This window comes from Cyclospora cayetanensis, unplaced genomic scaffold (assembly GCF_002999335.1).
Source record: "Cyclospora cayetanensis isolate NF1_C8 unplaced genomic scaffold, CcayRef3 CcayRef3_contig_89, whole genome shotgun sequence".
NCBI lineage: Eukaryota > Apicomplexa > Conoidasida > Eucoccidiorida > Eimeriidae > Cyclospora > Cyclospora cayetanensis.
In genome coordinates, this window is record NW_020312762.1 from 33,967 (window position 1) to 55,156 (window position 21,190).

The following is a 21,190-nucleotide window of genomic DNA, read 5'->3' on the forward strand; positions in this document are numbered from 1 at the left end:
GAAGCAAGAACGCTTTGGGCAGTGTATCGAAGTTTGTATCTGATGAGACTGCAGACAGTCCAGTGGTTATTCAGGAGCTGCTGCGCGCGGCTTGTCTTACGTGTAGAAACTTTCTGTGCATGGTGAGCATTGCGCTTTCTTCTTCATCCGCTGCTGCTCAGCCTTTGGTGCGCTGTGCCACACGAAAGGCATGCATGTCTTGGAGCTGCCGTTCGGCTTGCTTTTGTGCCGCAGGTGAGCAGGCAGATCAATGGAGGCGGGCTGAGGATGGGACGAAAATCTCCGCAGCAACAGCAAATGGCATCAGCGCATCTCTTCCTCATTTCGGATACTGCACGAGGACTGCTGGATTGTACACCTGCAGTGCCTCTTCCAGTGTCTCCGCTTCTTGACCAGCTGCCGCCTGCCACCGCTGCAGCTGCAGACGGCTGCAGCAGCAGCAGCTCTAGCCCAGCACTGTACACACACCCCGAGGCAGCGGCTGTTGCAGCGAACGCTGCGCGCGCAGCAGAAGCTGCACAGGCGTGTAACTTTCTCACCGGCAGCTGCTTGGATGCAATGCAAGTCGACAGCAGCTCTCGCAGCAGCTCTCGCAGTAGCAGCAGTGTGTGCTGCATAGAGGGTATGAGTGTGGCTCAGTCTCTGGCGTATTTGGCTGACGTGTGCGACATACTGTACAAGCTGCACGTCGACGAAAAAAATAGAGGCGTGCTCATGATTCTTAGCTTTGATCTTTTTCACAAGGTAAAGGCCGCTATGCAGCAACAGCAGGGGCAGACTTCTGCTGCTGTGCGCAGCTGTAAATGAAGCTCAGGAAGGATTTTTGTGGGTGTTTACCGAGGGGGCGAACATCTGTTGCTCCGACAGCAGCGGCAGAACCTGCTGCGGAGCGTGGCTTGTTTGTGTATGTCTGTGTGTGTATGTGCGTCTGTGTGTGTATGTGCGTCTGTGTGTGTATGTGCGTCTGTGTGTGTATGTGCGTCTGTGTGTGTATGTGCGTCTGTGTGTGTATGTGCGTCTGTGTGTGTTTGTTATTCCTCAGGTTGGTGGCTTATCGGCCTTGCTGCGGTCGCTGCATTACGGCGCAGCATGCAACGTGGCTGTATCTGCACTTCTGGCGACTCGTGTCTGCACGTGCTGCAACCCCGTTGCAGCGCTGCAGGCTTCTTCGAAGGCATCATCTCCTTGTCATCCTAAGTCGCAATGGCATGCGCAAGAGCAGAAACAGAGGCAGCAGCAGGAGCAGCCGCTTTTAGAGGCTTTAAAGCCGTGCGCGCATGTGACGATCCGGAAGATGTTGCCGCTTTCGTTGTTTGCTGCCGTAGTTGATCCCTCGTTCAACCGATGCTCGCAGCAGCAACGGAGGCAGCAACTGGACGAGCAAGAGCAGCGGCATGCAGCCTTCCTGAGCTGGGTAGAAGCTGCAGCGGCTCGCATCGCTGCAGAGTGCCCCTCAGTGCAGCAATTGGTGTATCTCCGCAACGTCGCTGCGCGCCAACTGCAGAGCTGCCTGACTTACCTCGATAGAGTCACCTCGTGGAAGCGATGCTTGAACTCAGCCTTCACTGCCCATGCTCTCAGGTTTGTCGGCGAGAGAGTATCAGTAGAGGGAAGGCTGGGGTGTGGCAGGAGTAGTGGTAATAGTGGTTGTGGGGAGGAAAAGAGGGGAAAGATTGGAAAGGCGGTAAAGGTACTTGTCTCTGTGGTGGTTGTTGTATGGTCTTTTCGAGATAGTAGTAGGAGTAATGCACTGCTTTTAAACTCCCTGTGGGGTTTTGTGCTGATGCTGCTGCAGGCACTACACACGACCCTCTTACTGCGAACCTGTGGCGCATGACGACACGCAGCCGCCTGCTGCTCCCCCAGCCAGCGAAGGAGAGCTGGCATCGCCTTTAGGAGTGGAATTCTGCTCCTCCGAACTAGCAACTAGCACCACCAGCAACAGCAACACCAGAAACGATGTGCGCAACAAAGTAATGCGGTTCAGATTCTCCCTAGAGAGCCTCTCGGCTGCCTACTCAGAGCTCCATTTCCGTTGTTGGACTCACCAAGACAGCACACCGCTGCCGTTCGGTGCAGGGGACGTGCCTGAGCAGCAGCAGCAGCAACAGCAACAACAGCGTCTGCAGGAGCTGCTGCTGCAAATCATTATCCACCCGGATATCGCGTGCATCGACGTGGTGGGTCTGTTGCGCAGCGTGGGCTGCGAAGCCGCTGCGCATGCGTATGTGTGGTGGTCGTTCGTCTCCCGGTGCGGCTCGTGCATAACGGAGAGGCAGGCTCAGCAGCACATTCCTTTGCAGAAGCAGACAGCCTTAGGCGCTGTCGGAGACGGTGGCGGGGGGGGGGCGGCAGCAGATCCAGCAGCGGCAGCCGGCTTCATCCCGCGAACGCTTGGTTCCGCTTACCGCAGAGGAGGCAGCTCAGCGAGCATTGCGAAGCGGCGAGGCAGCAGCCGCAAGGGGCAGCAGCATTTCTTTTGGGGGGGTTCCTCCTCCTCTATCGAGGATGCCTCGGAGGATGACAACGGCGATGTCTCGAAACAGTTGCAGCTCCTCGTCGCCCCCTGTCTTCAGCGCACTATTTTGTTCTTCCCCCGCATCTTCTATCACCTTCTGGATACACAGGTATGTGTGTACATATGTACGTAAATATGTAAATGTGTATTCATGTATATATGTAAATATGGATTCATGTAAATATGGATTCATGTAAATATGCATTCATGTAAATATGGATTCATATAAATATGGATTCATGTTAATAGGTTTTTATGTAAATATGGATTCATGTAAATATGAATAATGCCTTTATGCAGTGGGGGGTTCGCGTGTCTCGCGAGTAAAATGGTGGAGGCTGTATCCCAGGTGTTGTTTTTGGGAAGTTAGGTGTATGGTGGCTAGGAGGATGAGTTGGGGGTATTTAGTCGGCACAGCACGGTGCTTTTATTCAAGCGTCATTGCATTGCGTCTCCAGTAGAGGCGGCAGTGAGTCTAGCGGCCATGGCGTTGCGTTGCATGCAGCGGCAAGCAGCAAGCAATTCTGTGGGGCTGGGAGGGACGTGTGCGCGTGTTTGGGGTGTACAGACACCGCAGCGGCGGCAGCAGCTGCGGGGAGTGTATGGCGGAGGCTCTCTCGCAGAAGGAGGCGGAGTGTCTCAGCAGCATTCCCATCGCGGAGGTCTGGGAGACGGTGGCGCAGTGACGGCTGCTGCTGCTGCTGCTGCTGCTGCTGCAGCGGCAGCGATCCAGCAGCAGCACCAGGAGCAGCAGCAGCTGCAGCAGCAGCAGATCGAGCAGCTCGTGGAGATGGGCTTCCCGCGGTCAGACGCGCAGCGCGCTCTTGAGGCTGCAGCAGGTCGGGGAGTCGAAGTGGCGATGGATTTGTTGCTCGACATGCAGAGGAGAGACGCTGCATCGGGAACGCGAGACGACAGCAATCGCAGCAACAGCAACTCGGTTGGCAGCGAGTCTTCTGGCGGCAATCCAGCGGCGTTCGCTGCAGACGCTGCAGAGCCGCAGTCAGCACCGCCACCTCCCACGGAAGAGCAGGAAAGAGGAGGAGCAGGCAGCAGCAGCAGTAGCAGCAGTAGCAGCAGCAGCAGCAGCAGCAGCAGCAGCAGCAGCAGCAGTAGCAGCCTTCCTGCAGCAGGGCTTCCTGCAGCGGACGACACGGCTGTGAGCAGACGGGATGGCAGCAGTCCTCTTCCTCCGGAGATGATGCATGCATGCGGATCGCTGGGGAGGGCAGTTGAGGAGAGCACGGCTGGCAGCAGCAGCAGCGTTACAGAGCAGAGGGAAAATCCTCTCGCGCGTGCAGCAGAATGTCTGCGAGAGGAGCTGTCTGCAATTCCAGAAGGTCCTCTGCCTTCCGGCTTGGTGCGCGCCGCTTTGGAGAGAGCAAGCTACGCGGCTCCCTCTCTGCCGCTGTGTCGCTCTTCTCTGCAACTGGCAGGAGACGGCGAGCTTCGTTGGAGCTGTGGAATGCTGCGAGAACAACTTCAGAGACGCAGTGCAGCGGTGTCTCCTCCCCCCCCCCGCGAGTTGGTGCATGCTCTGCAGCGTATTGCCAGCGCCAACAGCCTCCACGCGTTGGCGGCAGCAGCAGCGTCGCAAGAGGGACCGTCACAGACAGACGGCATGCGGCTCGACACGCAGCACACCGACCAGCCTCCCCCCTTCATCGACGAAATCATCACAGACGCCGCCGCAGAGGCTCGATGGGCAGCGCTGATGCAACAGGGACGGCTCGTGCAGCCTGTGGTGTCGCAGCAGCTGCAGCATGAGCTGCAGCAGCAGCACGAGCAGCAGCAGCACGAGCAATCAGAGCAGCCAAGGGGGAGGAGTATCCCACAGAGCACACGCGATGCCACGGAGTTGGAGGTTCTTCTGCGAAAATCCGACGAGGAGATGCTGCTCTACCAGCAGAAGCAGGAGGACTATGGCGGGTATGGCGAGCTGCCAGCGCGCACGGGGGGACGAATGCAGCAGCAGCAGCAGCAGCAGCAGCAGGAAAAGCAGCAGCAGCAGGAGCAGCAGCAGCTGCTGCAGAGGCGCTTACTGCACGGTCACTTCAGCGATGCCTTCGCTTTGGCTCTGGGAGCTTTGTTGCGTCGGCGGCTGCTCTCCGACATTATTGCAACTGCGTGTGTCTCTCCGTTGGGGGTGCCAGGCTTGTGTGAGCTTTTCGTGAAGCTTATATGCTCGCCTTCAGATCTTCGACCCTCTCCTCTGCAGCAGCAGCAGGAGCAGGAGCAGGAGCAGCAGCAGCGGCAGCGGCAGCGGCAGCGGCGGCGAGCAAGTGCTGCGGAAGCGGCTGTAGAAACCTTGCAAGCAGTAGAGGCAGCAGCACCGGTAGAAAGAGAAGCAGCAGCTCGGCAGCAGCAGGCGCAGCGGCAGCAACCCTCTTGGGAGCTGCTTGATGGAGATATCGACAGCGCCCTCGCCGACATCAACACCATTGCGAATGTCGACAACACACCTAGCAGCAGCAGCAGCAGCAGCAGCAGCAGCAGCAGCAGCAGCAGCAGCAGCAGCAGCGTCGTTCGGAGTTCGAGGCCGTTAACGGCTGTCGAGCAAAACGCTGCGGCTGCAGTAGAGATGCTGGTGTTGCGGCTTGTGTCTCTGCGTGCTGTTGGGCAGCATATCTTGAAGGTTGATTGTACTTTGCTTGGTCGTCGCAATCCTTTTGCTCCTGGCATAGGGAGGGGTATCTCGAATTCGAGCGAGCGGCAGCGCGCCGTTGGCGTATACGTCTGCATGCGCGCGCAGCAGCAGCTGTATTGCTGCAGCTTCTTCTTGGCGCACCTTTTGCATCGGCGGCTCTGTTGGAAACGTCTGTTGCAGCAGTCCGCTGAGGCAGCCCTCCTGCAGTGCGAGCCAGGCAGTGGGAGTGCAGCAGCGGCAGCCGCCGCGGCAGTCCATCCCATGTCTCTCTTTACCGCGCTTCTGTGCAGTTTTACTGCGTCCAACAGTCACGTGACTGCCTCAGCAGCAGCCGCTGGCGGCAGCGAAGCCTTGCTAAGCGACGCAAAGGGCTGGTATCTGTACCCTGAGATGCTGGACGCTGCTGGCGAAGCCAGTGGCTCACCAGGAGGGGCGGCATGCGCAGGAGGCTGCAAAGCCTCTGCGCTGCTCCCTGTACCCGGCTGGTGTCTGCTGAATCTTCCTCCCTCTCCCTATCTGTCTGTTCAAGAGCTGCGAGTGGCTGCGGCGGTGCCTAAGTATGGCCTCCTGCGCCTCTCTCCTGTCGAGGGATTTGACGCGCAAAAGCAGCAGCTGCAGCAGCAGCAGCGAGGCTTGCCAGCAGTCACTGCTGTCTTCGCAGCAGACACTCCAGGCGGGCTTGCAGCTCCCCCCGTAGCCTACCCGCCTGCCTTCCTTCTCCCCGCTCTGGTGTGCATTGAGGAGATGACGCAGATGTACTTGCTGCAAGACACGGCAGCGACACACGACTCGCAGCAGCAGGAGCCGAGCAGCGGCGGCAGCTGCTGCAGTAGTGCTCCTGGAGGCGATTCTTTCAGCTCGATTGTCAGCGCAGCCGCTGCTGCGGGTGCCACCACGAATGCGAGTCTGGGCAGTCCGTTGCAGGCTGCAGTGGGAAACTCGCAGCAGAGGAGCATGGGAGCTCCGAAAGGCTTCCGTCCTGCGTGGGGAAGTAGCAGTAACAGGAGCGACATCGCGTCGAGCACTGGAAGTGCGGAGGGGGACCACTTAGAAGAGGAGCTGCTGCGCTCTTTTCCTGCAAGCGAGCAGCGGCAGGTGATTGCTGCGTGTCTAGACTTGTTGCTGCTCTTCCCCGCAGTGGACGGCGACATGGTGTTGGCTGTTCTTCAGCTCCTGCGACGTCTCACAGCCATCTACAGCAATGCGCTGATGCTGCTGCTGCATCAACCGAAGGGCCGCTACCGTTCTGTGCCGACTGCGACGAAGCCGCCGCAGCACCAACAGCAACTGCAGCAGCAACTGCAGCAGCAACTGCAGCAGCCTTTAGGGTGGGGGTTAGGCGTCTTGCTGCGTCTCCCTAGGACTGCAAGCTGCACGGGTTTTGTGTCACTGCTCTGTGCGATTGTCACAAATATTTTGGAAGAGCCTTCTTTGATTGCAGCCTGCGTGGAACGTGGTCTTAGGGTTGCTTTTGGTGCGGGAACAAGGTTTGCGCGTCAAACGCATCTTCGGGTGAGAACGACCTTTGGGTAATAGCAGCTGCAGCAGCTGCGGCTGCGAGGTGTTTGCGCAGTGTTCGGTAATAATGGTTGTTGTTGTTGTCTGCTTTTAGACGATCCTCTGTGCGTGACGTAGGCATGCGAATAACTGCTGCTTGCTGCTTGCTGCTTGCTGCTTGGCGGGGAGGGAGACGAGGCATCATGCATGCATGCATGCGGGGGGAGGAGGAGGGAGGGGGGAACCTGCTTTTTCTGCTGCTGTTCCTGCTGCTGCTGCTGTTCCTGCTGCTGCTGCTGTTCCTGCTGCTGCTGCTGTTCCTGCTGCTGCTGCTGCTGCTGCTGTTCCTGCTGCTGCTGCTGTTCCTGCTGCTGCTGCTGCTGTTCCTGCTGCTGCTGCTGTTCCTGCTGCTGCTGCTGTTCCTGCTGCTGCTGCTGTTCCTGCTGCTGTTCCTGCTGCTGCTGCTGTTCTTGCTGCTGCTGCTGCTGCTGCTGCTGCTGCTGCTGATTAGGCTCAAGGCCGTGTGTCTGCTGTCTGTTTTTTCGTGCATTTTTTCCTCTTGCTGCTCTTCATAGACTTGTGCAGCCTCTCTGTGGACTGACTGTTTTGGCTTGTGGTACTTTCGCATGGTAAAGGTGTAGACGCGCATCGGGAGTTTGCGGTGTGCTGCAGTGCACGCCGTCTCTGTCTCTGCTCACATGCGTGTGCAGGTTCATGGAGGTTCTCTGTGGGGTGAGATTCCCCCCCCTTTGCTGCCAGTAGACTCCGTTTTACAGTCCATTGCTCCCCTTCTGACGCGCAACCCCACTCTTGTCGAGCAAGTGCTGAGCTGCTGCTGCAGCATCCACAGGCAGGTGTTGCTGCCACACGATTCCCAGAAGCAGCAGCAGAAGCAGGAAGGCGAAAAGGCGCCTTCCGAGTCGCATGCAACGCAAGCCTCTGCAGCAGCAGCGCCAACGACTGCCTCCGAACGGCATGCAGAGAGCACCACCATCGCTGCTGCTCACAGCAGCAACAACGAGCGTTCCGGGTGTACTGACACTGCGACGGCAGTCGTTTCCGACCCCTTGCCGGCAGCAGCAGCAATGGCAGCAGCCACTGCGACTCCTGCCGCTCAAGGGGAGGGCGGCAACAGCAACACCAACGGCAGCAATGATACAAGCAGCATTGTACCACGCCAGTTTTACCCCAGCAGCATCTTTGTGGGGCCTAAGGCAGGGTACCTCTTTGGACGTGGCTCAAAGGGTATTGGATATTATTACTGCAGCAGCAACACCGATGAAAGCAGCGGCAGCAATGGCGAGGGAGGCGGGCGCTCATGGCAATGCGCTGACAAGTCCTTCCAAGACGTTCTGTTGGTAGGATTGCTGACGGACGAAAAGCGGCAACAACAACACCAGCAACAACAGCCACAACAGCAGCAGCAACAACAGCAGCAGCAACAACAGCTGCAGCAACAACAGCCACACCAGCAACTGCAGCAGCAGCAACAACAACAGCAACAGCAGCAGCTGCAGCAGCAGCAGCAACAACTGCAGCGCCGCGTGCGGCGGTTGCTGCAGGCAGCCACCAAGCCTCCTGTAGTGGGGCCTGTTGTGTTGTCGGTGTTATTGGATCATTTGATGTTGCTTTTGAATGTGCATGCGGCGACTCTGATGGCTCCCGTGCAGAAACAGTCCCAAGAAGCGCAGCAGCAGCAGCGCGAGTGGAGGCATCTGTCGGAGGTGGAAGACGGTCTTGGGAGCCATGTCGAGAAGCCCAGCTTCCCGTTTGTCGTTACAGCAGATCGTCTGCTGTACATCCTGACGCAGCTGGTGTCTCTGTTTCCACACATGTTGCCGCTGCTGCTGAAGCCTCTGCTGCTTTCGTCCTCCATAGGTGCTGCAGGGCAGGCACAAGAACTCGCCTTCGCAGGCGGCAGCAGCAGCGGAGCGGCGTCGGCGTCTCTGGCTGCTCCTTTGACTGCAAGCCGCAGTGCAGGCCGTTCGCGGCAGAAGCAGCAGCAGCTGCAGCTGCAAACGCCAGCGACGGCATCGAACGGCGCTAAAATGGAGTCTTGCGTCTTCTTGAAGCAGCACTGCCAGCAGCAAGTGGTGCAGCATTACCAGCCGGAGCACAAGCTGTACATGGACACCTCTCCGCCTTGGCCGTTTCGTTCCTCTTTTCCAGAGTTGCTGCGCTGCACTGGAAGTGACGTTCGGCTGCTGCTGCATCACGGATCGAAGGAGACGCAGCAGCATCAGCAGCAGCTCCACTGCGGAGGGGTGTCTCCGCCTCGCCTGTCGGTTGTTGACATTCTGCTCTACGAAGTGCTGCCGCGTCTGCTTTCCATCGCGCAGATTAGCGCCTGCCAGACGTACGCCGCTACTGCGACAACCGCGCAGCAGCAGCATCAGCAGACACTGCAGCGCAAAGCCGCGGCAGGGATGCTGAGTCAGTTCTTGAACTTACTTGCCTCCATGGGCAGCAGCAACGCAGAACTGCGGCTGGTGCTTTTGCGGCATGTAGTGGCTTTGTTGCATGCGGCTAGGGGGCCCACAAGTGCAGTTACACCCGGTGAGAGCAGCGGAAACGCAGCGGCTGACGCCATCGAGGCACTGAAGGGAGGCGAGGAGCTGGACGTTGGCACTGTCTCTGTGCTAACTGGTCTGCTGCAAAGGCTGCTTGTCAGCTGCCCTCCAGTTAGTGCTGCGTCTACCCACGTGCAGACGACGCGAGGAGGCAGTGCAGCTGCCGCAACGGACATAACCTCCGGGTGTACAGACACCTCGCGGCCTCTCCATCATCATTCTCGCCCGGACGGAGATGGGGGGGGGGGAGACGCTGGCGTTTCTGAGGCTTCGGGAAATCAGCTGCAGCATCAAAATAACGGCAGCAATAGCAATAATAGCAGCAATAGCAGCAATAGCAATAATAGCAGCAATAGCAGCAATAGCAATAGCAGCAGCGCCACTGGGCGCAATAGGAGTGGCGAGCCTCTTGCGAGCGGTGCAAGTGGTAGCGGCAGTAGTAGCAGCAGCAGCAGCAATGCAGCTAGCGGCTGTGGCGGGTCGAATGATGGCGAGGATGGGAACGATCCTCCGTCGAACCGGAGTGGTCGATTAGCAGCAGATGCAGCGGGAGAAATCGCGAATTCTGCAGTTGAGGGGCAGCAGGTGGCTCGCGTGATACCATCGCTTTCTACTAAGGAGCAGCGAGGTCTAAGGGAGCTGCTGGCTGGGCTTTTGTTGCAGCTGAATCTCCAAGCGGAAGACAGCTCGTTTGTGGCTTCGTGCATCATCAGGTGTCTGTTGCATCTCACGAGCAACCCCAACGCGACGCTGTCGGGTGCACACGGGAAGCAGCAGCAGCAGCAGTTGCAGCAGCAGCAGATGCAGCAGCAGCAGCAGCTGTTTGGAGCAGGACGAGTTTCGCCTCGGAGTCCTCTGAGTGCGGGAGATGGCGGCACAGCTGCGGATGTGGCAAATGCAGCAGCAGCAGCTGCAGCAGCAGCTGCTGCAGTGGAGAATGATGAAGAGAGTGACGATTTGGACGGTGCAGAAGAGCTGGTAGACACGGAGGGGGAGGAAGACGATGAGGAAGACGATGACTTGGAGTTGGTTATTGACGGCGGAAGCGACAGCGGGGATGACTTAGGGGACAGAGACTCCATAGAGGAGGAGGTAGAGAACGACGACGAGGAGGCAGACAGCGAGACAGGGCTGCCTTTGGTCACTAGGGAAGATGGAAGAAGTGGCATGATGCAAGGAGCTGAAGAGGCAGAAGATGTGCATCCTGAGGAAGAAGATGATGATGACGATGATGATGACAGACTTGATGGCCTCTCAGATCTTGACGGTTTAGGCGAGGATGATGATGATGATGATGATGATGATGATGATGATGATGATGATGCAGATTCAAATGACGACGAGGAATATGGCGGTACGACCTCTCACGGGTGCACATTTATATATATATATATTTACATTTACATATATATATATATTTATTTATGTTTATATCTTGGACGGACTGCTACACACTGCGACGGCTGCTTTTGCCGTCATGTGCTGCCTCTGCGACCACTTCCAATTTCATAGCCGCTTCCATATATATATATATGCATATGTATATCGCTGTGCTGTGTTTGTGAGTCTTTCATGCGATGGGGAAGAAGGAGTTGTGGTAGATGAAAGGAGGACGTAGAGAGGGGCGGCATGCATTTGGGAGTGGGGTGGATTTAGGTGTGCTTGCCACGGAGGTGTTTGGGTCGGAGTAGTTGCAGAATCTTTTTCCACGTGTCTGCATTCTGCGTGAGGTGGTCTTTTATTTGTTCGCTGTTTGCGTGGCACTTGTACAGCTGCCCTCGCGCGCTTGTGCATATTGCGGATTTTTCTTCGTATGTGCTCCAGAAGGAGTGTAGTGGCAACCTTCTCTCTTCTCTTTGTTTTCCGCGTCTATCCGATTGTCTGTCTATCTGTCTGTCTATCTGTCTGAGTGTGTATCTGTCTGCCTGTCTGTCTGTCTATCTGTCTGAGTGTGTATCTGTCTGTCTATCTGTCAGAGTGCGTATCTGTCTGTCCGTCTGTCTATCTGTCTGAGTGTGTATCTGTCTGTCTGTCTGTCTGTCTGTCTGAGTGTGTATCTGTCTGTCTGTCTGTCTGAGTGTGTATCTGTCTGTCTGTCTGTCTATCTGTCTGAGTGTGTATCTGTCTGTCCGTCTTTTTGTCTGTCTGTCTCTACCCGTCTCTCTCTCTCGCTGTGTTTTTGTGCTTTGGTGTTTTGTAGAAGGAACGGATGACGAGGAGAATGAAGGCGTCTCTTCGAGCAGGGGAACCTTCCTAGCTGCTGGGCAGCTTCCTCATGAAATCGATCTTGAATCAGATAATCGCACTCTGCCTCTTGCTGCAGATGATCGTCTCCTAGTTGCGGGGGAAGTTCGCTCATTGGAGGAAGATGACGATGACGAAGAAGATGACGATGACGATGATGATGATGCTCCTAGAATTCGAGTTAGAACTCACTCTTAGCGTGAAGGGAAAATGTAGCATACTGGTGGTGATTGATGTGTCGTGTTGCGCGTGCTATTGATTGCTATGCATGCTTTTGTGTCTCGAACTGTTTTCTTGTTTTCTTTATCTTTCTGTCTCTTTATCTTTATGTGAATCTATATCTCTCTGCCTATGTCTCTCTCTCTCTATGTCTATGTCTATTTATCTCTCTATATCTATCTATCTCTCTCCATGTCTATGTCTATTTATCTTTCTATGTCTATCTATCTCTCTCTATGTCCATCTATCTCTCTATCTCTTTTTCTCTCTCCCTATCTTTCTCTTTCTCTTGAACTGTGTTTTTGTTTCGTGTCTCTCTCGCGGCTTGCCTTGGTATCATTTTGTGTGGTGCTATGGGGAACGCCTCCTCCTTGGCGTGAGATGAAGCCTTGTCGAGCTTTGTATTTCCTCTCCTGCTCGAAAGCTGTGCTTTGTGTGTTGACACTTTCTTGGCACTTCCTTAATTTTTTCGAAGTACACTTCAGAACCACTTACATGCGCCTGCTCTGCCCGTCTTCATGCCCTCCCTCCCACTCCCCCCCTTGGCACGGCAGCTGTCTGTCTGTTTTCTGTCTGTCTATTATCTGTCCATCAATTGTCTGTCTATAATCTGTCTGTCTGTTTTCTGTCTGTCTATAATCTGTCTGTCTGTTTTCTGTCTGTCTATAATCTGTCTGTCTATTATCTGTCCATCAATTGTCTGTCTATTATCTGTCCATCAATTGTCTGTCTATTGTCTGTCCATCAATTGTCTGTCTATTATCTGTCCATCAATTGTCTGTCTATAATCTGTCTGTCTGTATTCTGTCTGTCTATAATCTGTCTGTCTGTATTCTGTCTGTCTATTATCTGTCTTTCTATTATCTGTCTTTCTATTATCTGTCTTTCTATTATCTGTCCATCGATTGTCTGTCCTTTTTCTGCAAGATGCATGCGTCCCTTCTGTGAGCCTCTCCGCTGCTGAACACACCGCATGCCGAGCTGCCTGCCGTGGCGTCGCTATTCTCTCTGCCTGTGTGATCCTCAGGAACGTGGGGAGATCGACTATTTGGATGGCGCCGAAGACGATGAGCTCGACGGCGTGGATATTGTTGATGGTCTTCATGCATTAGGAGAAGCGGCTTCTCAGGAGCCGCTGCTAGGGCATCCGTATTTGCAGGAGTCGCTAGCCGCTCGCGATACTTCTCCTCTTTCCCATCCTCCGCCTCCTCCGCCTCCTCCCCCTGCGCCAGTGTTGCTGCCAACGACAGCTCCATCCTTGGCAGCAGCGGCAGCAGCAGGGGGCCCCTCTGCTGCTGCTGCTGGAGATTCCCCACTTGCGGAGGGAGCGAGAGGGGCCCCTCTTCGCGTAGAGCCTCAGTTGGCGATGCCTCTCGACATAGAATTGCGTCCTGAGCAGCAGCTTGTTGCCAGCAGCCTCGGAATGTTGGCTCCTGAATCCTCCGTGCTCGCAGCGATGGCAGAAGGAATCGAAAGGGAGAGGCAGCAGCGGCAGTCTTCCAGTGACCCTCTGCAGCAACAACAGCAGCAGCAGCAGCAGCAGCAGCAGCAGCAGCAGCAGCAGCAGCAACAGCAGCAGACGCTGCAGGGGGCCTCCTCAGGCTCAAGCAGCAGCAGCAGCAGCAGTGCGGCGGGGAGTCTTTTGCATGCTGCAGCTTCAGCTGTCTCGGCAGCAGCCTCGAGCATGGGTACTCGTCGGGGAAATAGAGGTGTAGGGAGCATCAGCGCGACACTTCGCGTGCGTGGCGCAGGTTCGACGTGGCGAGCTCTGGGAGAGAGTCGAGGCAGCCGCGAAGCGCACCACGTTCTGTCGGGCTTGGGCAGGGGAGCGGCGGCTTTGGTGCTTGCTGAAGAAGACGACGACGAGGAGGAAGACGACGACGAGGAGGAAGAGGAGGACGAGGAAGAGGAAGAAGAGGACGAAGAGGACGAAGAGGAAGAGGACGAAGAGGAAGAAGAGGACGAAGAGGAAGAGGACGAAGAGGAAGAGCAGGGGCAGACAGCGCATGCGTCTGGCACAGCGGCTGCGGTGCAGGCGACAGCCGAGGCTTTGGGAACTCTTAGTTCGGCTCTCCAGCGAGACTCTCGGGGATCGTTTCGTCTGCAGATTGACTTTGGCAGCATTCAGTCTTCGGAAGACGCCGCCGTTCTTCGCTCCGTTCTGCAAGAGGCTGGCGAGAGAGGTCTCGCGATCGCTCCCTTCCCTGCAGCGCATCACCCCGCAGGGGGAGGGGGTCGTCGAGGAGGCATGGGGGGGGGGGGAGGCGCATCAGGAGGAGCAGCAGCAGCAGCAGGAGCAGCAGCAGCAGCAGCAGGAGCAGCAGCAGCAGCAGGAGCAGGAGGAGGGGTAAGCAGTAGCAGCAGCTCTGCGGAGGACGGCGGCGGTTCCGCGCTTTCTCCGCTGGATCCAGATCTTCTCCCGCCTTCTGAGCATCCCCTCTTCGGCGCTCTTCTCATGCGCCGTCCTCCAAGCAGCAGCAGCAGCAGCAGCACGTCTACCACCACCAGCACGACTACGGGGAACCCCTTCGCGCTGTTCAGCAGCAGTGGGGGTGGCAACGCTGGCAACGGCGGCAGCGTGCTCACCACCTCGAGTGGGCTCGCCTTCGGCGACAGGCTGCTCGAGTCGCTCTTCGACGATCTAGCGGGAGGCCTCTTCCGCTCGCCAGTCACTCGGAGGCAGCTGCAGCAACCGCGGGGGGGGGGGCTGCAGCAGCAGCTGCAGCAGCTGCAGCAGCTGCACCACATCAGGACGAGTCGGGAGTCTGACGCTGGGGCTGTGGCTGCAGCAGCGGGCCTGGTGGCTGATCGGCAGCAGCCTGCGTCGGCAGCAGATGCTGCTTCTCCAGCGGCGTCTGCTGCTGCGGCGGCTGCTGCCATGCAGCAAATGCTCAGCAGCTTCGTCCGCGAAAGACTCGAGCAACGCGTCGTGAACCTCATCGAAGTTCACCCGGCTCCCTTGCAGGCGTGCCCTACCCCTGCGCTGCCGTCTGCAGCGGGAACTCCCCCAGCGCGATCTGCAGCCGAGACGGCAGCAGCAGACGCTACGGCTGGAGTCTCCGCAGTCGACAGACACGCGGAAGGAAGGCAACTCGCCCCCTCAGAAGACGACGACGCCATGGCCGTTGAGGGGCCCCTCCCCGAGGCACCAGATGCCGCTGCAGACGCAGCAGCAGCAGCAGCAGCAGCAGCAGCAGCAGCAGCAGCAGCAGCAGCCATACTAACGTCTCCAGCAGAAGAGGCAGCAACAGCAGCAGCAGAAGAGACGACAGCAGCAACAGCAGCAGCAGCGGGAGAAGCGACGACAGCAGCAACAGCAGCAGCAGCGGACCTCATGCCTCCTGACGACTCCCTTGCAACACAAGGCAGCGAATCTTGTGGGGAACCGCTGCAGCACCAGCAATCTCGAGAGGATGGCAGGAGCCGTGGCAGCGCAGGTTTGTATCAGCAGCAGGAGGAGTTGCGAGCTGCAGAGGCGGCAGCGTCACCAGGTGCTGCCCTCAGCGTGCCTGAGGCTTCACTCGACGCAGCACGGGCAGCAGCAGCAGCTGCTGCTGGACGGACAGACGAATCCGACGCTATGGATATCGACACTACGGAAATCCCTCAGCCACCCAGCAGCAGCAGCAGCAGCAGCAGCAGCAGCAGTAGCAGCAGCAGCAGCAGTAGCAGTAGCAGTAGCTGTGAGCCATCGTTGGCAGCGTTGGCACGTGCTCTTGGGCTGTCGGAGGCGTTATTATTGGATGCTGCTGGAGTAGATCCGTCGTTCCTCGAGGCGCTTCCCATGGATTTGCGGCAGGAAATATTGCAGCAGCAGCTTCGGCTGCTCACGCTGGAGGCTATTGCATCGCGTCGCGCTGCGGCTCGATCTGCGCTGACAGGAGGAGGCGAGGCAGCGGGAGGGGAGGCAGCGGCGGCTGCAGAGTTATTCGCCCAGGCACCTCCAGGCGCATCCGCCGCAACGGAGTCTTCTGCCTCTGGAGCACCCCAGGAGACTTCAAGTGGGGGCGAAAATAGTGGTGGCGCGACAGAGTCAGCCGCATCTGCAGCAGGAAACTCGCAGCCCTCGCTTCGAGAAATCCCCGTGGATTTGCTGAATGCGCTGCCTGCTGCAGTCCGTCAAGCAGCAGTTGCGGGGTGTCGCGACAGCAGCACTTCGGGGGACGCATCCTCCGCTGCAGCAGCGGAGGATGCTGAGTTCGACAACGCGACTTTTCTTGCTACTCTGGAGCCGGCGTTGCGGCAGGAAGTGCTGCTCACTGCGGACGCCTCCGTCCTCGAGGCTCTCCCGCGAGAGCTGCAGGTGGAGGCTGCGCTGCTGCGGGAAAGGGCGATGCAGCGGCAGCAGCATCGGCAGCAGCAGCAGCAGCAGCGCGCAGCAGCAGCCGCAGCGGCGGCGGCTGCGAGCAGCATCAGCGCAGCTGCAGCGACTCCTGCGGCAGCGAGCAGCGGGGAGCGACAGAGCCGAGGCACCAGCCGCCCTGCTGGGGGAGCCTCTAACGCGCAGCACTCGTCTGCCGCGGGAAATTCGCCTCTGCCTGCTGCCTTTGTGGATGCTTCCTTGGCTTTGTTCGGAGGCTTCGAGGGTCGATGGGGATCTGTGGTAGGAGGCTCTCATGGCAACGCAGGCGCGCGTCTGTTTGGTCTGCCTTCGGCGTCTTTGCTGCCTCGCAGCATCCGCCTGGGACTGAGAGAAGCTCTCCTCGACGAGGGGGGTTCGTTCGGGAGAGACGCCGATGGCTTGCGGAGCGGCGGCAGCAGCGGGGGAGACACGGGGGTTCCTCTTCTCGGCAACCGCGGAATCCTCTCCTCCTCTGCTGCTGCTGCGCGCGCAGCAGCAGCAGCAGCTGCTGCGGGAGCTGGCGCGACAGGCGCCTCGGGGGCAGCAGCTTCGTCGGGGAGGGGGGGCGCTTCCTTGTTTGGCGCAGTCTCCGACGAGCTGCTTCTGCTGCCGAGTGAGCGGCTCATGCGCGCTCCTGCCGCGCTTTCTGCTCCTCCTGGCTTGGCGAGCGGGCCGCCTTTTCCAGGAGTCGTCGCACTTTCGAGTCGCGTAGGCACGAGTCGGCTGCTGCGGGGGGGGGGAGGACGTCAAGGGAGTGGAGGGGGAGTCATTGGCATCGCGCAAGGGGCTGCTGCTGCGGCGGAAGGCAGTGGGATCGCCGTGCCGAGAGCAACCGACTTTATCTCCTTGCTGCTCAACGGAGGGGCAAGTGCTGCCGCAAGCAGTGCAGCTAGCGCCTCTGCTCCCGCCCAAGTGCTGAACGAGGATCTCTGGATCGGCTTCCTCACCGCCGCTGCAGCGGGGGGCCCCTCCGGGGGCGGGGGAGGAGGGGGCCCCCCTGGAGGGGGCGGGGGCCCCTCTGGGGGCCCCTCTGGGGGCGGGGGAGGCGGGGGAGGAGGCCCCCCCCCCTGGGGCAGTGGGGACCCTCACGGGGCCCCTCACCACAGGGGCCCCGCACGAAGCGGAGGAGGGGGCCCCCCCCCCATTGGGAGCGCGCCGATCGACACCACTCCTCTGAGCTTGCAAGGCGTGATGGCTGTGTGTCGCGTTCTCTTCCTGCACCGCGGAGTCAACAAGCGGCTCTTGTTTGGCCTTTTGGCGTCTCTGGCAGCCTCGCACGTCGAGACGCGAGATGTGCTTCTGCTGCTTCTTGTCTACATCTGTTGGGTTGCTATCCCCGAGTGCTACACTTCACTTAGGCCCTCCTTCCCAGGGAGAAACACGCTCAAGTCGCTTGGACTGCCTCCCGTCCCCGTGTTGCTGCTCCCCGAAGGCGCGCAGCAGCAGCAGCAAGGGGCTTTGCAGTGCGAGCGCTTCTCGATGGGAGGCGCCGCAGCGGAACGCGTTCTCGAGCAGCTGCGCAGCCTCCTCACAGTCCTCCCCCAAGCCGCCGAAGTCTTCTGCATGCGGCTCCCTCACCCCCGCTCCCTCACCTTGCAGGATCTGACGCTGCTGCAGCGGCAAGGGCTGCAAGGGGCAGCTCCCCTCCAGCAGCAGCAGCAGGATCAGCTTCAGCTGAAGAGCGAAGTGGCGCAACAAGCGCCTGCCACGCGGCAACCCTCGCTGCAGGAGCAGCATGTGCAGCAGCATGTGCGGGAGAGTCTCCAAACAGGGGATAGCAACGCAGCCGATGGGGGCGAAGATCTTGCCTATGAGCTCCGCCGCAAGAAAAAACGCAGAGAACCCTTCAGCAGTGGCAGTAGCAGCAGCAGCAGCAGCAGTAGCAGCAGCAGCAGCAGCAGCAGCCTGACCAGAAGTGAAGGTGTCACAGCAGTCGGCCTTGAGCTGCAGAAGCATCCGCCTGAGGAGCCTGTAGACGGCGAGTATTTAATAAACGTCTTAATGGTGAGTTACACTTGCTGCATTCGCAGCTGCGTGCCTGGTATGCTGCGGGCTATAGGAGGGGGTGGTGGGATCATTCGCTGTAGCTTGGCGTTGTATTTGCGGTAAAAGCTAACTGTGATTCCACGTGCTGATTCGGGAGAGAGAGAGAGAGAGAAAGAGACAGAGAAAGAGAGAAATTGAGAGACAGAGAAAGATAGAGAGACAGAGAGAGAGACAGAGAGAGACAGTCGCTTAAGGCGTTTTTTGTTTCGAGGATATGTCTGCTGCAGGAGCTGACGGGAACTTCCCTCTTTCAGGCATCTCCACGACACATGGCGCATCTCTTGGCTGCTATATATCTGCTAGTCAGCGGTGGAGGCAACAGTAGCAGCAACAACAGTACCAGCACCAGGCTTCACCAGAACAGAATAGCAGCTCCTGCTGCAATCAACAGACCTGCCACAGCGGATAGCCATACAAGCAACAGCAGCAACAACAACAACACAGCTGCGGCAAGCAGCAGCAGCAGTAGTAGTAGCAGCGCTGGTATTCCAAGCGGTGCTGCTGCAGCCAGCAGCCCCTCGGCTGTTCAGATTCAGCCTAGCAGCAACGCCATGAGCAGCAGCAGCAACAGTAGCAGCTCTGGTCTGTCTAGTTCGACAGTAGAGGATATCGTTCCAGACAGCAGGGGGGCTGGTAGCAGCAGCGCAAGTGACTCTGAGAGCATTCAACAGCGTATTCTGCGCGTGATTTCTCCGAAGGCGGGGGGTTGCATTTGCGGCTTGTTGTGCTCTCCAGAGGTTGCTGCTGCTTGGTCACATGGTCTCGGATTCTCGCTGCAGCAGAGGGATGCGCAGCAGCAGCAGTTGGCGGTGGTTGCGAAAATCGTGGGGTGTCTGTACAGCTCCCCGCAGCACCGTGGTTGGGTGGATGAGGCGCTGCGGCGCAACTGTGACGCTTTGAGTGACGTTTTGTCTCTCGAGTTGGGAGCTCTCTCCCGCACACTCCGTGACGCAGCGCAGCAGCAGCAGCAGTTGCAGGTTCATGACGACATCTGGCCTAAGCGGGAGTCGTTGGAGCCTCACTTTGCCGCCTTCTACCGTCTGTGCGGGACCTTGAACGAGGTGTACACGCATCTCCAGCAACAACAGCAGCAGCAAGAGCAAGAGCAAGCACAGGCAGCAGCAGATGCAGCAGCAGCAGCAGCAGCAGCAGCAGCTTTAGCCGCATCGGGGAGCAGCGCAACATCGAGTGGGGCAGAATCTGCTTTGGCGGCAGAAGCAACAACGCCGTTGGGGTCTGCCGTTTCTCTTGCTGTAGATCTTTTACGAGCGTCGCAGCCAGCAGCAGCTTCCTCATCAGCAGCTTCCTTATCAGCGGCAACTGAGCGAGGCGTGAAGGCGGTAGACATGCCAGCACTGGTGCGGTTCCGATCTTTCTTTGATGCCTCTAAAGCTCACAGGATCTGGGAAAGTCTCGAGGAGGTTCTCTCCGCAGTCGGAGCTGCGTACCCTGCTCTGAGCGCAGAAACGGCAGCCATGCAGCACCGTCACCGCATGCAGCAGCAGCAGCAGACGTTAGCTGCTCTGGCAGCCGAAGCAACAGCTGCTGCATTGCCGATCCTCTCCCCCTCCCCCCCAGGAGGGGGAGGCGTCGCTGCTACCACTGCAAGAGGGCAGCGGGGAGAGGAAGCGGATGAGGGAGTCGTTGTCGAGGAGAGAGAAGCTGCAGCAGCTGGATCTCGTGAGCTTGCTGCTCCGCTGGTCTTGACGCAACTGCTGCCTCTCTTCGAATCCTTCTTGCAGGTGCAACAGCTCTCGATTGCCGCCGATCTTGGCTTGGAGGATGTGGCACTGCTTCAGGAGCTCGATCTGTTTGCCGCGGCTGCAGAGAAGGAGAGGAGCATTGCAGATCGCGCAGCTGCTGCTGTTGCTGCTGCTGTAGACTCCAAGACTGGCATTCCGGAGGCATCGGCTGCTCAAGCGGCTTGCTGCAAAGCGAGCGACGAACTGCAAGAATGCGAGCAGCAGGAAGAGGATGGAGGCGGTGCCTTCGGCGTCAGCTCGCGTCGCCACCTCTCTCTGTGCTGCTTCTGCGAACGGCATGTCTTGTGCATCAACGCCTTGCTGAAACAGAATCCCACCCTTCTCTCGGGGCCCTTCTCCCCACTCCTCAGACTCACCCCCATGATGCTGTCTTTTGAAAACAAACGCCACTACTTCCGCCAAAGAATCAGAGAAATACGGCATGCAAGCCGTGCAGACCACGTTCGACTCTCCGTTCGGAGGCAGCATGTCTTCACGGACTCGTATCATCAAATCCGCATTCGATCAGGTGAGGCTTCCATCTACGGCTTCCAGTAAAGGAGGAGGCGCGAAGCAGTGCAATCGTATTGTGCATGCATGCATGCGCTAGAACATGCCTCATGACGGGGCTGACAAAAAGCACTCTACTCTTTGGCTTCTTTATAAACGGGCATCATGTGCCGTCCTCGGCTTTTTGAACCCGCTTTCCTGCTTCACGATCAAAGAAGCGTTGTGCCCAAAGCCGTGTTTTGACACCGCCTCTACTGCGCAGGAGGGAGATTGCATCTAAATGAAAAAAGCAGCTGGGGTGTCTTCGGGGATCCTAGCCTTTTGCATAATTATATATCCATTCATAGATATGTATGGGCATATATATGTATGTCCACTATGTATATAAAATACCTCTTCTGTGTGCATGTATATAGATGAACATATATATACACATACAGATATGTATGTTTCTATATATGTATTCATGTATATCGATGAATATATATACACATACATATATGTATGTTTTTATATATGTATTCATGTATATATATTTATATACATACATACGTACATATACTTGTACGTGTTAGAATGTACTTCTCTTTCTGTGCGATTCCAGGAGAAGAAATGAAGGGAAAGTTGAACGTCGTTTTCCACGGGGAAGAAGGTTTGGATGGTGGCGGTCTCACGCGTGAATGGTTCGGGTTGTTGGCACGTGAAATGTTTAATCCGAATTATGCCCTTTTCACAAGGGAAGGCGCAAAAAGCGAATTTAATCAGCCTAATCCACTCTCTGCCATCAACCCCGAGCACCTCTACTATTTCAAGTTCATTGGAAGAGTCATCGGTAAGTCTCGTGACATGCGATGA

General features: G+C 57.6%; 2 protein-coding genes across 2 annotated transcripts; both read left to right on the forward strand.

Annotated features, from left to right (window-relative positions):
- Positions 1–1,203: 1,203 nt before the first annotated feature.
- On the forward strand, positions 1,204–14,997 carry LOC34622830 (AF4/FMR2 family member 4; the record flags this gene model as incomplete). Its single annotated transcript, XM_026335986.1, is given in 9 exon segments — positions 1,204–1,308; positions 1,544–1,719; positions 1,796–2,121; positions 9,804–10,280; positions 13,214–13,261; positions 13,663–13,688; positions 13,719–14,750; positions 14,841–14,935; positions 14,937–14,997. Coding segments are annotated over 9 exon segments (2,346 nt in total), but the record flags the coding sequence as incomplete, so codon positions are not given.
- Positions 14,998–15,029: 32 nt separating this feature from the next.
- On the forward strand, positions 15,030–21,190 carry LOC113146991. Its single transcript, XM_026335987.1, has 4 exons — positions 15,030–15,315; positions 15,577–18,041; positions 18,311–20,379; positions 20,911–21,190. The coding sequence occupies exons 1-4, from the start codon at positions 15,030–15,032 to the stop codon at positions 21,188–21,190; spliced, it is 5,100 nt and encodes a 1,699-aa protein (XP_026191772.1).